General features: G+C 47.0%; 1 protein-coding gene across 1 annotated transcript in view; it reads right to left on the reverse strand.

Moving 5' to 3' along the window:
* Positions 1-15956, reverse strand: part of SLC30A5 (solute carrier family 30 member 5) — a 94691-nt gene extending 78735 nt beyond the window's left edge. Inside the window, exons 1-2 of the mRNA XM_073623278.1 lie at positions 15672-15956; positions 7209-7331 (exon numbers count right to left, since the gene is read on the reverse strand). Coding sequence (XP_073479379.1) covers positions 7209-7331; positions 15672-15742 — 194 coding nt within the window. The 5' untranslated portion in view covers positions 15743-15956. The remainder of the gene's footprint in view (positions 1-7208; positions 7332-15671) is intronic.
* Between the last annotated feature and the right edge of the window lie 237 nt (positions 15957-16193).

A 16193-nucleotide genomic window follows, 5' to 3' on the forward strand; every position in this document is an offset into this window, starting at 1 on the left:
CTCAGAGAATCAAAAAGCAAAGTGAGAGAAGTAGGCATAGCAGATGCCAGTAATGTACTATCGGGTACTGACCGGGTGCAGTTGGTAGCCCGCTATGAGCCAAAGTCATCCCCCCTGAAACCTGCATCTCCACCTGAAGCCCCGGATTCACGTAAAGTACTGTTGGGTGACTCAGTGCACGTTGGGAACTCTGGGGAGGGTCAGGGGACTAGTGACTGTGTGCCAGGTCCAGGCCCTAATGGGTTTCTGGAGCCAAGGCCCAGAGAGGAAACTAAAGTCAGAATGAACTCTGAAATTGATAATGTTTTGTGTGATGTAAAAAGTCATGATCTGTGCTGTGCAGACATTCCCTCTGCTGCAGTGGTGACTCCCGGGGCCCACCGGGCTGCCCCGAACTGGTCATTGCCCACTGCTACAGAGGGACTGTCTGTGAAAGGACCCAATCCAACTGGGTCGGACCCTTGTGAACTTGGTCAAGCAGGCCTGAGGTCCCCTCACACTGTTGTCTCCCTGGCGTCTGTGGCAGATCACTCTGAGTCCCCTGAGGCTGTTAAAAATGACATCAGCCTGGAGGAGTACAGAGGTCTGGCTGACGGACTGCCAGTTGGGGATGGCGGGATGAGGGTGTACGAGGAACAGGACTGTGACTCTGTAACCACTTGTAAAGAAAAGGAATGTTTTGAAGTACCTGCTGAAAAGGCCAATTGTGTTTCAGTAGATCCTGGTACGGACAAGCAAGGTGTGCTTGTAACCTTATGTGAGGAAAAGTCTTCTGTAGTCTGCTCCTCTGCCATCACAGCTACCAGTACTTCCATTGTGGATTCTGGGCTGTGCATCACAGAGGAAAGACCACAGGGTGAGGGGGCAAATCTGATCCAATCTGACTCTACTCCCTTGGCAGTTGCAGCTGACAGCACTGAGTTCTTAGGGGATGATACATTTGTTGCCAGCCCAGAAGAACTCAGGTGTTGTGCCAACAGATGCTCTGCTGAGGATGGAGTAGGAGTATGGGATGTGGGTCAAAGGACAACCCCCGGTGGAATTCAGTCTTCTGTGATCTTCTCCTCTGTCACCATAGTTGCGAGTACTGCTATTGCGGATTCATTGCTGTGTGTCACTGAGGGAATATTACAGGGTGACAGGGCAAATTTGGCCCCATCAGGGCCTACCATCTCAGCAGCTGCAGCTGACAACACCGGGTACTTTCTGGCTGATAAGTCTGATGTTAGCCCAGAGGAACTGAGGTGTTGTGCTGGCAGGCCTTCTGCTGAGGAGGACAGAGAAGGAGAGTATGACACGGGTCAGAGCATGACCCCTGGCAGAATAAAGTCTTTTGTGGCTTTATCCTCTGTACCCACAGCTATGAGTATCATGATTGAGGATTCATTTCTATGCATAACAGGGGAAGAACCACAGAATTATGGGGGAAAACTGACCCCATCTGAATCTGCTCTCTCAGAGGCTGCAGCTGATGGCACTGCGTTCCTACAGGCTGATATGTTTGGTGTCAGCGTAGAGGAATTCAGGGGTTGTGCTGGCAGGCCTTCTGTTGAGGCAGAACGAGAAAAAGTGTTGGAGACAGGCCAAAGAGTGGAGGCCCTGGTACCCAGGTCATGGAACCAGGCCCAGATCCCCCAGGGATGGCCTTATGCCAGGCTCAAACATCTGGGTGTGGTAGCTCATAGAGTACCACCAGATGGCCAGGGCCAATGGCTGAGAATGCTGACAACACACAATGACAAATTTGCCTGTACCCTTTCAGTAGGTAGTCAGTGGCCAGTGGATGAAGTGGATCCGCAGGGCAATCGGCTGGCCAATCCTGATCCAGACCCCTTAGGATCAGTCAGAGAGGGGTGCGGTCGCCCTCTCCTATCTGCAAAGGGACAGGCTGAAATGTCGGTGGTGCCAAGCTTCAGTTGGGGGAACCTTCACCCCCATCTTAGGGAATCTTCCATGCAGACGCGTTAGCTGACCCGTTTAGGCTCAGCTGTGCGTCCTCTGGAAGGGGGAGATGTGACGAAAATATAAGCATAGGATAGTTTTGCCTTAACTAGATGTGGTGTGATCTGTAGTAGTGTAATTGTAGATGTAGTTTAATTCTGGGTTATTAGAAATATAGTATTCTATGTCAGTCATGCACATATGTTCTTTCATTAGCATTTGAAAAGGACAGAGATTTTTTCTAGGATCAATGTGACACCTAGATGCCAATAAAAGCTCCCATTAGAGTAAACATAGATTGCCAGCTTCCTGAGGCTCAAAGAAATCTGCTAGTCATCTTGGCCACACGGATCTGCAGGGGGCATTCACAAGGCTCCGGACAGTCTGTAAGCTTTGATTAAAATCAAGAGATCTAAGGAACCATTTTTATCTCTCATAAAAGCTAAAATATTAACGGCAGAGAGATGAAAATAATTCCTTGTGATCGTACACCTGATGGGTTACTTTACATGTGACTCTGTATGTTTAGCAGGTGTGGAATCCTGGAGAACCACACAAAATCGTTATATGGCGCCTGATTGCGGCAGGCAGGCAGTGATTGGTACTGTTGCGATCGGCATGATGCGCTGGTATCGGAAATCCTATCCATGACCCAGCAATCAGCGCCGTTCTGGGCCAATTTGACTCTGGTCATTTCAGAACACAAAACATTTGTGGGCTGAGACAGGAACACCCCCCCCAGGGTTGATTGGCCAAGGGCTAAAGTCCAGCCCACATCCATATTTCAATAAATTGGGTAGCCTGAGATATGGACATTGTTCTTCCACGAAGCCAGTTAGAAACTGGGGAGTTCCCACATGTTCCAGTATGCTTCTACTAACGGATAGATTTTCTTGGTAAAGTTTATTTCTGTTTTTATCCCTTTTTATTTTCATAGCAAATTGCCAATTGGTGTGTCTTTCTGCATTTTTTGTATTTTTTTTGGTAAATCTTTTTTCTTTGTATATCTTATATGCACTGCCCACTTTCGGGATATTAAATGATAAAATTAATAAGTGACTTCTGTGTACTAAGCTAGGACTCATATCTCTGGAGAGGTTGTTGTATTTTAGTGCCTAAGTACTCGGTTTAAGTTACGTACCAATCGGTATGCAATTGCACTGTGTGTTGGCAGATTGCATGCAGATTGTAAGCTAACAGATCTTCCAGACAGAGATCTGTGTGTGTGGTGGCTCAGCAGACCAGTCTGCGGACAAACTGTTGGGTGGTGGCAGGCTATCGTTTATTGTATGTCTGGTGTGTGGGTGTGGGGACAGTGGGAAGAGTGATTAACACCGGGGTTCAAGCTTGCAGGATAGCTGGAGGAATCCTAGAAGTGTATAGTAATTGCTAGACTGCTCCCCAACCCTTAGAGTGCACCAGATTGTATGTAAGATTTGTATCTGCCTGTGTGTGGTCAGCTAGCTGGATTGGAGTGGAGTCTCCCTCTAGTGGTGGCCAAAGGTAGTGTAGGCTGTGAAAGTACCGCAGCCAGTCTTACATGCGCAGTATAATTTCCCCCTTATTCCCTTAGTTCCTCATATACCCCGGTCACGGAACGCACGTCGCGGTTAGTTAGTCGCCGTGGGGTGTGGATTCGTGACAGTGTGCAAAACATTGTGCTGCACGCATCTTTTTATCAGTGTGTGTGAATGTGGCTCTAACAAGTTAGAAATGGTGGAACCCATAGTTCTTTTTGGACAAGTTCCTCTGAAAGTGCACAGTCACTCATATCGATTGTAGAAGGAATATATCAAAACGAAATCTCAGCACGGAGAATTTGATTTCTGTCTTCCATATTACTGAGAAAAATACATTATCTGAAAAACACATTCCCAGACAAACACTGGATATGTCCCAACATTCCACAGTCAGCAGAAGTAACACAGGTTAGAGATTGCCTTTTGTGTGCAATACAGGAATAAAGTGCGACTTGTCCAACACGCAGGAAACTTACAGCCGGAGTACAGCTAGTCATTTATTTGTTATTAGACCCCTTTCACACTGAGGCGCTTTGCAGGCAGGGATTTCACACTGGAGCGGTGCGCTGGCAGTGCGTCAGAAAAAGTCCTGCCAGCAGCTTCTTTGGAGCGGTAAACTCACCGCTCCTAAAGCACCCCTGGCCATTGAAATCAATGGGCAGCACCATTGTAGCAGCGCTTTTTGGGCGGTTTTAACCCTTTTTTGTCTGCTAGCAGGGGTTAAAAGCGCCCCAATAGCGCCGCAAAAACGTTGGTAAAGTGTCGCTAAAAATAGCTGCTTTTTACCGCGGACGCCTGGGGCGGCTCAGTGTGAAAGGGCTCTTAGTGTCACTCCAACTATAACATTATAAATTACATTTTCTAGCCAATTAATTGTCAATGAATACATCACCTCTCATTTAGAAACAAAATGTACTAAAAGGTGAACTGAACCTTAGCATGATTTATTCACATATACGGCAGGGTGAGGAGCTGAACTCTACCTTTTGATGAACTTTACATAGTTTGTTTGGACCAAGCTGGTCGCTCACTAACGTGAGGCCGCTGGGTGTGCGGCAGTGTTGCCAACCGTCAGTATTTTTACTGGCAGCCAGTAAAAAGCAGGCACTTTTTCTCCTACCAGTAAATGCCAGTGACAGGAAAAAGTTGCCAGTAAAAAAATATGGCTGTGATGCTCAGCTCGTAACTGCGCAGTTCCGGTCAAGATCAGGGCGAGACCATCCCAATTAATGCTACAGTGTGTTTGGTGGCGCCGACGGGGGGTGGGTCTGGTGGAGGTGGTGCCCGAGAGTGGCATGTGATGTCATGGTGTAAGGGAGTCGAGCGGACCAGAGCGGCAGGAGCCTTGTGTGAGGGTCTGCAGGACGAGAGCAAGGCAAGCCGGGAGCAGGACTGTCAGTGCTGTTTGGACTGGAGTGGACTGGAATGGACTGAAGGGACCACCTGCTGTGGAGAGAGACTGTCACTGTAAATCAGGAGGGGACGTGTCGGTGAGGTGTCATCATCATCATCTGTGCTGCAGCCCCCTGCTGTCAGTGTTACTGTGAGAGTCAGTTTCATGTGAGTGTGCCTGCCCATTCTAATTTCCTGCCCTCCTGAGTGCTGTCCCTGAGCTATTTACTTACTATATCGAAAATAAAATTTGAAATAGGTTTTGTGCCTTAACATCTACCTTTAATCACATTGCTAATTGCAAATTGTACTTATTTGAAACCTAAATGCTGAAATTTGCACTTAAAACTCTAATTTGGTAATTTTTGGAAATGTCAGTAAAAACCTGGCTGTGCCAGTAAATTTTGAGTGTCGTGTCAGTAAATTTCAATCCGGTAGGTTGCGGTATAAACTGTATGTAGCTGAGGCTTACCACACTGTGTTCTGGGTGCGAGCCGAGACTTTCCTGCCTCATACCCGGAACACAACAGAGTCCAACTGATCGACGCTCAGCCATTCAGAGAAAGCAATGTATTCTAGCAATGAATACAAAGCTTTTCTTTGAGTCAGGTTGTGACATCATCAGCCCACCTCTCTGACTTAGCCAATCAGAGGAAGCTTTGTATTCGTTGCTAGAATACATCACTTGGGTGCCGATCAGATACTCTATTGCAGGGTCCTCAAACTTTTTAAACAGGGGGCCAGTTCAAGGTCCCTCAGACTGTTGGGGGGCCGTACTATAGTTTAAAAAATATATAAACAAATTCCTATGCACACATCTAATTTGTAGTGAAAAAAAAAACAGGAAAAAAACAATACAGTATTTAAAAGAAAGAACAATGTTAATCAACCTAAATGTATTAATATTTCACAGAATCCCCTCATCACAGAATCCTCCCATCACAGATCCCCTCCCCCATTACTCCCCATTATAGATCCCCTCCCATCACACTCCCCCATCATAGATCCCCCCCCCCAATCACAAACTCCCCCAACACAAAGCCCCCCATAACAGACCCCCCCAACACAAAGACCCCACAGCAGACTCCCCCCCATCACAAAGCTCCCATAACAGACCCCCCCCCAATAACAGATCACCCCCATCACAAAGCCCCGCATAACAGACCGGAGGGGGGGGCACGCAAACATACAGAAAAAAATCATATGCAGCCTCACTGTGCCAATCAATTTTAACCTCGCTGTGCCCATCATATGCAGCCTTGCTGTGCCCATCATATGCAACCTCGCTGTGCCCATCATATGTGGCCTGTATAGTATGGAGGGTGTACAGTATTTGTATATAGAGGGGGTGGATGGTATTAGTATATACAGGAAGGAAGGTGGGTTTATACAACTATATATACACCCACCTTCCTTCCTGTATATATAAACCTTCATCATCACTGACTGCAGATATACATCATCTGTCCTGTATACAGCTATATATACAGTAACAGGACAGATGATGTATATCCGCAGTCAGTGATGATGATGATGGAGGAAGGTTTTATACAGGAAGGAAGAAGGCGGGTGAATATAGCTGTATGCTATGACAGAGGATGTAGTGACTTCAGTGAGATGATGCCTTCTCTCAGACAGTCTCTCTCCTCCAGGTCGGTCTCTGTGCAGTGCCAGTCAGTGTGTACAACTGTACATGTACCCTCCAGCCACGCAATCAGTCATCGCCTGGGTTCAGTCTGCACTGCCGCTGAGCACTGACTCAGGTGGGGTGGAGACTGAAAGAAGCAGGGAAGTGTGTGCGGAATGGAGGGGTGGCTATCAGTGAGTGAATGGTACCAGTCCAGCTGGCACTTTTGCTTACAGTCATACAGTGCTCATTAGCTTACCGGAGGACCGGTCTGGGGGAGAATCATCAGAGAGGCGCCGCTCAGAGTCAGGCCTTGCTCTGCTTCCAATCATCCACCACAGTCCACACAGTGAGTGGTAGGAAACTGGAAGTGACGCAGCGGCTCTGCAAAAAGCACCGCCCACCAGGGCGTGTTCGTGAGCGCATCGCTTGTGCCCCGAACACACTCTAAAGACAGCCCAATGAAGCTTCTTAGCCACAATCAGCTGATTGCAATGACGTCAAGCTTCCCATAGACAGCCGTGTATCTCATGCCTGGACACACCTAAAGGACCACTTTTTTTTTTTTCATTAGCCTTGGGGGGGGGGGGGGGGGGTGTGCGTCGCCCGTGGACCCCCTATTGACGGACCGCCACTGTCTAAAACTAACTAAAAGATCATCACTTAAAAAGGTGCCTTCACCCAGACCTTAGATATCAGTACTGTTTCTTAACAAGAAGATTACTTACCCTAATTTTAATATAAAGATAAACTGTACAATATGGACTACTTTCAATAGATCGTAGGATTCGAAGATCCCAAGAGTCTTCAAGAACTTGGTGAAGCAGAGAAGTACAATGTATCGAGTCAGCCTGCAAAAGAAACTTTGTTAAGTACAGAATTGAGATCACCAGCATTAGTAGAGATACTCCGACAATTAGGCCTCATGCACACAGAGTGTTTTTACTGCAGCTTTTAGGGGTACTAACATTTATAGGTAAAGTTGATCCAGGGAAAATCCGATTGCCTCTCAGAGAATTTGGAAGGAATTCCCCACCCCACTCCACTGTAGCAAATTGGATCATGCTTTGTTGGAGTTTTTCGCCTTCCTCTGGATCAACTGTGGGAACAGGATTGTGTATATGGGATTTTTTTTTTCTTTTGGTTGAAATAGATGTCTTTTTTTCAACCCGACTATGTATGTCAGGTGTTTTTTTTTTTTATCCCTGCTTCTAAACGCCCCTCCATGTTATTCTGTGTGTGTCCATGCACACTATGGCTTTTAAAAGCTTTTAGTGGCAGGGGTGTTTAGAGGCAGGAAAAAAAAAAAAAAACAACAACAAAAAAAAAAAAAAAAAACACACACACTGCATCCAGGAGCAGCAGAGTTTGGGCAGAAAAAATGGTTGATGCGTCTAAGCGCATGATAACGCTAGGCACGCTTAGCTCTTGAGCATTCATTTATTTCAATGTCCAGAATAAATTATTGTTCTGGCCAACGAAATTAATTCGCACCCAAGGGCTTGATTCCTGTAAACGCGCCTAAATGCTTGTAAAAGCATTAGATACTTTTACAAGTGTCAGGTGTTTTTTCTGCAAAAATGCTGCTGCCAGAAGGAAGACTTCTAGGAGGGTTTTTTTTTTTAATGTCCTGTGTGCATGAGACCTTACAATGGTACCTGTGTAACAATCTGTGTTTGGTCAGTTCTGCGAACAAATTTTCCATCCCAGCATGTTATTATGATGACAATCCTATATTTTTCCACATGTTGCAGTTATTAGAAGCTGAAGTTAGAAGACCAAACCTGGGCTGTTTTTGAGCAGCAGAAAAACTTAAAATGATTTCCAAAGTTGGTCTTGCAGTTCTGTGAATTGGAAAGCAGGCTGTGTTGGCCACCTATGACTACTATCTCTGGGAACTCTGATGGTGCATTTTACAATCCAGAAGGTGTTAAAGTGGTAGTAAACCCTTACAGACCACTTTTACCTACAGGTAAGTCTAGATTAAGGCTTACCTGTAGGTGCAAGAAATATCTCCTAAACCTACATGGTTTAGGAGATATTTCCAAAAGACAGGCACCGATGTCTAAGGCGCATGCGCCGTAGACAGTGGCGCGCAGGTGCACTGAGCGTGCCATTTCTAACGGCGATCATGCTGTTAGTGGCAGCACCAGCGCGCATGCGCGGGAGTGACGTCATCGTGGCTCCAGCCAATCACAGCAATACCCGGAAGGAAGATGGACGCTTCGTGGAAGAGGGGACAGCGGTGACATCGCAGGCTCCTGTGTCAGGTAAGTGACACATAATGGGTTACTATGTGATGCATAGTAGCCCATTATACCTTACCTTTGCAGGGAAACAAAGAGGAAGTAAAACCCATCAGGGTTTACTTCCTCTTTAAGGCTGGGTTCACACTGCTGCAGTGGCAGACATCGTATGTGATTCGCAGCACACTGCCATTCACATCACATGCAATGTCTGTGCTGTGCGATATCAGCCATACAGATAGTATGGCTGATATCGCACCGCATTCGGTCCAAACTCGCACAGGACCCTTTTTTTTGTTCGGACCAGAATCGGATCGCATGTGTGTTCACACCTATGCGATCCGAAAATGTCTGAATTGTCAGTTCGCAGTGCGATATGTGGGCTGAACTGGGGGTGTCATTAACATTGTATGACACTCCCCAGCAGTTCGCATATGGCAGTGTGAACTGCCGTGCGAGTTGGTGCGATGCGGGAACCCGCAGTAAATTCGCTGCGTTCCCGCACCGCAGCAGTGTGAACCCAGCCTTAAGAACTGTCACTCTCACCACTGGATTTTACCTTTATTTTAGGTGATGGTGACAGCTTTTTACTAAAACTAGAGCACTAGGAATCTGATGCAGGTGTGCATGGTAGCCAATCAGCTTCTAACTTCAGCTTGTTCAATTAAGCTTTTAAGATAAAACCTGGAAGTCGATTGGTTACTATGCACAGCTGCACCAGATTTTGCACTCTCCAGTTTTAGTAAATCAACCCCTTTTTAACCACAAACAAGTAACAGCAATGCTAGCTCTGATTATTTTGTAATAACGTACCCATCACAAAAATAGAAAACGCAGACACAAAAATGAGCATAGGGCAAGGCCGGCGGACGTGATCGGGTTAGAGATTTCAGCTATAGGAGAGTGGCTGGAGCCAGCTCATGTTGACATCTCTTTATACTAGTGTCGGTGAAGACACTTTGTAATTTAAGTGTGTGGTGAAGATTTTCATTTTTATTAATAAATAATTATTTATGAAAAAAAAAAAAAATACATTTTATTAATAAAATAGACAATTTTGTTCAATGAAAGTCTCCTCCCCCCCAGATGTTTATGAGAGGAGTTGGGTTTGATGTAATACATTGCTGGGAAAGTATCCTGAAGGTCCTGATGAAATCTCTACATTTGAGTGTGTATGCCGGTATATATACCAGCAACTCCATCTGGTGGTGGAAATTGTCAGTTGGTGGTGGAGCACATTAAAAACACTAATCAAAGGGCTAATGCACCGATTAGACACTAGAGATTTTCTCTGTTCAAGCACTAAATCTTCATATTAAGCACTTTTAATCATATTTGTTTTATTATTGTTAGAATACAGGATTTATATAGGTCAATAGTTTGAATTGAACTTATGGGACTGACATTACTGAATTTGGTACACACTATTTGAAGAGCACATACCACTTTGGTTTTTATTTGTTTATATTAATGGGTAGATGTTTGCACAATATGTGTGTTACTTTGTTTTAATCGTTACATTATCAAAGAATAAATCAGATCTAGTGCCGATGTTACTTGTTTGTGGCTAAAATCTGCAGTTTGTTTGCTCATTATTGGCAGCTGCTGCCCTGATTATACACTCAGCGGCCACTTTATTAGGTACACTTTCTAGTATCGGGATGAACCCCCTTTGGTCTTCAGAACTGCCATAAAGCCTCGTACACGCGGTTTGATTGTTGGACAACCGAGCGTCTGATTTTTGTTTAAAACGCATAGGCAGGATTTTGTCTAGCATACCAACTATGCGCAAATTGTGGTTTGACAAACACGAACGTAGTGATGTACTATGAGAGTATAAAGAGGAAGTTAATTTCTCGAGCGCCACCCTTTGGGCTCCTTCTGCTAATTTCGTGTTAGTAGAAGTTTGGGGAGCATTGATTTGCAATTTTCATATCATACAAAACAAATGCCTTTTAAAATACGTTTGGCATAACTACATGCAAAACAACTTCATTATTATCCCATTAAAGAAGATGAGAATTTTGACATTTCATCAAATGCCACGTCACGAATGTTAATTCTAGATTACAAACAGTAGTTTACAAGACCGAACTCTTCCCAGTCGTTCCTTGGTTCCGATCATGCGTGTTTGTACTTTCGACTTTTGTGTGACGGATTTCTGTACCGACTATCCGAAAATCAGACAAAAATTTTATAGCCTGCACATCCAGCTTTTGTCTGATGTAAAAGTCAAACTTGTCTGTCCAAAGAACCGTATTAACGATCCGAAAATCCGCACACAGCTCGTCTTCAGACTTTTCCCTTCTGATTTTCGTACCGTGTGTATGAGGCCTTCATTCTTCGTGCCATAGATTCAAAAAGGTGTTGGAAACATTCCCCAGAGATTTTGGTCCATATTGACATGATAGCATCACGCACATGCTGCAGATTTGTCGGCTGCACATCCATGATGCAAATCTCCCATTCTACCACATCCCAAAGGTGCTCTATTGTATTGAGATCTGGTGACTGTGGAGGCCATTGGAGTACAGTGACCTCATTGTCATGTTCAAGAAACCAGTGGTGAGATGATTTGAGCTTTGTGACGTGGTGCATTATCCTGCTGGAAGGAGTCATCAGAATATGGGTACACTGTAGTCATAAAGGGATGGACATGGTCAGAAACAATAGTCAGGTAGGCCGTGGCATGTAAATGATGCTCAAATGGTACTAAGGGGCCCAAAGTGTGCCAAGAAAATATCCCCCACACCATTACACCACTACCAGCCTGAACCATTGATACAAGGCAGGATGGATCCATGCTTTTATGTTGCCAAATTCTGACCCTACCATCTGAATGTTACAGCAGAAATTGAGACTCATCAGACCAGGCGACGTTTTTTCAATCTTCTATTCAATTTTTGGTGAGCCTGTGTGAATTGTAGCCTCGGTTTCCTGTTCTTAGCTGACAGGAGTGGCACCCAGAGTGGTCTTCTCCTGCTGTAGCCCATCTGCTTCAAGGTTGTATGTGTTGTGCATTCAGAGATAGAATTCTGCATACCTTGGTTGTAACGAGTGCTTAATTGAGCTACTGTTGCCTTTCTATCATTTCAAACCAGTATGCCCATTGTCCTCTGACATCAACAAGGCATTTTCGTCCACACAACTGCCGATCACCGGATATTTTCTCTTTTTCGGACCATTCTCTGTAAACCCTAGAGATAGTTGTGTGTGAAAATCCCGATAGATCAGCAGTTTTTGAAATACACAGACCAGCCCGTCTGGTACCAATGACCATGCCACACTTTCTTCCCCATTCTGATGCTCGGTTTGAACTTCAGAAAGTCGTCTTCACCACGCCTAGATGCCTAAATGCATTGAGTTGCTTCCATGCGAGTGGTTGATTAACAATTTGTATTACCAAGCAACTGAACAGGTGTACCTAATAAAGTGGCCAGCGGGTACAATGCTGGGGACTCTGTGTAAGGGTATACTGGATCTGCCAGGGCCAAAGCAATTGAATCTCTAGGAAAAGAGGGTGTTTGTGGTGGGTCCAATTATGGAGTTAAAAGTTCTAAAGTTATAAAACAGCCGGGTCCCTATAGTAGAAATACCCTCACTTCTCAGGCAGCCTGGGTCTCCTACATCTTCTTCATTTAGGCCTTCATCAGTCTCTTCAACAAATCTGGGGGTGTGTCTGTGCCCCCCCCCCCCCCCCCCCCATCATCATTCCATCCTTCAAACCCCACCAGAGCACTGCTGGGACCTGTAGTGATGGGTTGGGAGGAACTCCAATGTACAGAACACAGGTATAGGACAGTCCCAGATGAATTGAATATAAGGAGTCTGATAAAGGTGGCTGTTGTAGAACAGAGGGGAGGTAGCAGAAACAGGCTGCTGGGAAGATTGGTGTATTCCCTCTTCTAGTGACCCTTTTAGAACTGTAGAGACCCAATAGGATCTCTTTACAGCAAATCTATGCTTTTCCCATAAAGGACAGAGCAACGGGTCCCCTTCAATCCCCCATTCCCAGCAGAGTCACCCCTGCTTCATCCTCTTCCCTTCATATGTCATCGGCTGGCAGCTGCATCTTCCAGGCTCAGGCCCACAACGATGTTCCACCATGCCCATCCTCCTCCTCCTCTACCCACATTGTATGGAAGCCAATGCCTGAGTCCTGGAACAAGCCACATACATATCCCAGAAGGTATTAGGAGTAGAGCATGGCATGGTCTCCTGTGTTCTCACAGGCCAGGGACAGGGGGCTGCCCGAAATGTAGATGAAAAAAATGAGGGTCATGTTGTGGAGGGGGAGAGCAAAGTTATCTTTCAGTGTGAAGGTCAGCGTTCACTCCACTGCCAACACAGCAAATAGCTAGTACTTCTGGATATGGGGGGAGTATGTGACAGGACCTATGTCACCGCAGGGAAGGGATGTGTGCTATAGAGAAGAAGGGAGGGGTGTGTACTGTGGAGGGGGGAAGGGAAGGGATATGGAGGGGGAAGGGATGTGTGCTATAGAGGAGAAGGGAGGGATGTCTCCAAATACATGCTGGTAGGTTAATTAGATCCTGTCTAAATTGTCCCTAGTATGTATGAATGTGAGTTAGGGACCTTAAATTGTAAGCTCCTTGAGGGTAGGGACTGATGTGAATGTACAATGTATATGTAAAGCGCTGTGTAAATTGACAGCGCTATATAAGTACCTGAAATAAATAAAATAAATAAAATGTGTACTGTGGAGGGGGGAAGGGATATGGAGGGAGGAAGGGATGGGATATGGAGGGAGGAAGGGAAGGGATATGGAGGGGGGAAGGGATGGGATATGGAGGGAGGAAGGGAAGGGATATGGAGGGGGGAAGGGATGGGATATGGAGGGGGGAAGGGAAGGGATATGGAGGGGGGAAGGGAAGGGATATGGAGGGGGGAAGGGAAGGGATATGGAGGGGGGAAGGGATATGGAGGGGGGAAGGGAAGGGATATGGAGGGGGAAGGGAAATGGAGGGGGAAGGGTAATGGAGGGGGAAGGGATATGATATGAAGGGGGGAAGGGATATGATATGAAGGGGGGAAGGGATATGATATGAAGGGGGGAAGGGATATGATATGAAGGGGGGAAGGGATATGATATGAAGGGGGGAAGGGATATGATATGAAGGGGGGAAGGGATATGATATGGAGGGGGGAAGGGATATGATATGGAGGGGGGAAGGGATATGATATGGAGGGGGGAAGGGATATGATATGGAGGGGGGAAGGGATATGATATGGAGGGGGGAAGGGATATGATATGGAGGGGGGAAGGGATATGATATGGAGGGGGGAAGGGATATGATATGGAGGGGGGAAGGGATATGATATGGAGGGGGGAAGGGATATGATATGAAGGGGGGAAGGGATATGATATGGAGGGGGGAAGGGATATGATATGGAGGGGGGAAGGGATATGATATGGAGGGGGGAAGGGATATGATATGGAGGGGGGAAGGGATATGAAGGGGGGAAGGGATATGGAGGGGGGAAGGGATATGGAGGGGGGAAGGGATATGGAGGGGGGAAGGGATATGGAGGGGGAAAGGGAAATGGAGGGGGAAAGGGAAGGGATAGGGAAGAGATATGGAAGGGGAGGGGGAAAAGAAGGGGAGGGGGGAGGAGGGGGAAGTGATATGGAGGTGGAAGGGATATATAGTATGGCGGGGGGAGGTGACATATAGTATGGAGGGGGGAGGTGACATATAGTATGGAGGGGGGAGGTGACATATAGTATGGAGGGGGAGGTGACATATAGTATGGAGGGGGGAGGTGACATATAGTATGGAGGGGGGAGGTGACATATAGTATGGAGGGGGGAGGTGACATATAGTATGGAGGGGGGAGGTGACATATAGTATGGAGGGGGGAGGTGACATATAGTATGGAGGGGGGAGGTGACATATAGTATGGAGGGGGGAGGTGACATATAGTATGGAGGGGGGAGGTGACATATAGTATGGAGGATATAGTATGGGGGGGGAGGTGACATATAGTATGGGGGGGGAGGTGACATATAGTATGGGGGGGGAGGTGACATATAGTATGGAGGGGGGAGGTGACATATAGTATGGAGGGGGGAGGTGACATATAGTATGGAGGGGGGAGGTGACATATAGTATGGAGGGGGGAGGTGACATATAGTATGGAGGGGGGAGGTGACATATAGTATGGAGGGGGGAGGTGACATATAGTATGGAGGGGGGAGGTGACATATAGTATGGAGGGGGGAGGTGACATATAGTATGGAGGGGGGAGGTGACATATAGTATGGAGGGGGGAGGTGACATATAGTATGGAGGGGGGAGGTGACATATAGTATGGAGGGGGGAGGGGATATATAGTATGAAGGGGGGAGGGGATATATAGTATGGCGGAGGGAGGGGATATATAGTATGGCGGGGGGAGGGGATATATAGTATGGCGGGGGGAGGGGATATATAGTATGGCGGGGGGAGGTGACATATAGTATGGCGGGGGGAGGTGACATATAGTATGGCGGGGGGAGGTGACATATAGTATGGCGGGGGGAGGTGACATATATTATGGCGGGGGGAGGTGACATATAGTATGGCGGGGGGAGGTGACATATAGTATGGCGGGGGGAGGTGACATATAGTATGGCGGGGGGAGGTGACATATAGTATGGAGGGGGGAGGTGACATATAGTATGGAGGGGGGAGGTGACATATAGTATGGAGGGGGGAGGTGACATATAGTATGGAGGGGGGAGGTGACATATAGTATGGAGGGGGGAGGTGATATATAGTATGGAGGGGGAGGTGACATAGTATGGAGGGGGGAGGTGATATATAGTATGGCGGGGGGAGGGGATATATAGTATGGCGGGGGGAGGGGATATATAGTATGGAGGGGATTAAAGGGAACCTATCAGTGATAATGTAGTAAGCACACAATAGAAGATCCGGTCACCTGGACTCCGGGGCATCCACAGGGCCCAGCCTCCCCGTACTCATCACATTACTGCTGTACTTGTCCTCCATGGCTCTCCCCGGACAGTCCTTCAGCCGGGACAGCCGGATCCCCTGTAGGAGGAAGGACCCCCCGGCCCTCTACAGTCGCTGCTCCCCGCTGTGGGCGGAGAGGTGATAGCCGGGCACAGGAACCATATTCCGGCTATACAGCCTTCAGCACTGCCAGCTCGCCGGCCCGTAGTGATGATGGAGCAGGAAGCGTCAGATAGAGGTGACGTCACCGGGCTACGGGGACCCGGCGGGGACAAGATTTCTCTCATCTCATATCTGCCACATGGACGGGAGGGGGCGCTGTGTAACTCAATACTAAACCATAGACTCGTTCAGGTTTCGTGCTGGAAGGGAGGATAGAGGCGCTGTCTTCTCGTGTAATGAGAGAAAAGGAGAGCCTGTCATTGCTCATTGCTGGTTAACTGGCTCTAGTAAGTGAGGTGACAGCCAGGCAGCCAGCATTTTAAAT

This window comes from Aquarana catesbeiana, linkage group LG01 (assembly GCF_042186555.1).
Source record: "Aquarana catesbeiana isolate 2022-GZ linkage group LG01, ASM4218655v1, whole genome shotgun sequence".
NCBI classification, from domain to species: Eukaryota; Metazoa; Chordata; class Amphibia; order Anura; family Ranidae; genus Aquarana; species Aquarana catesbeiana.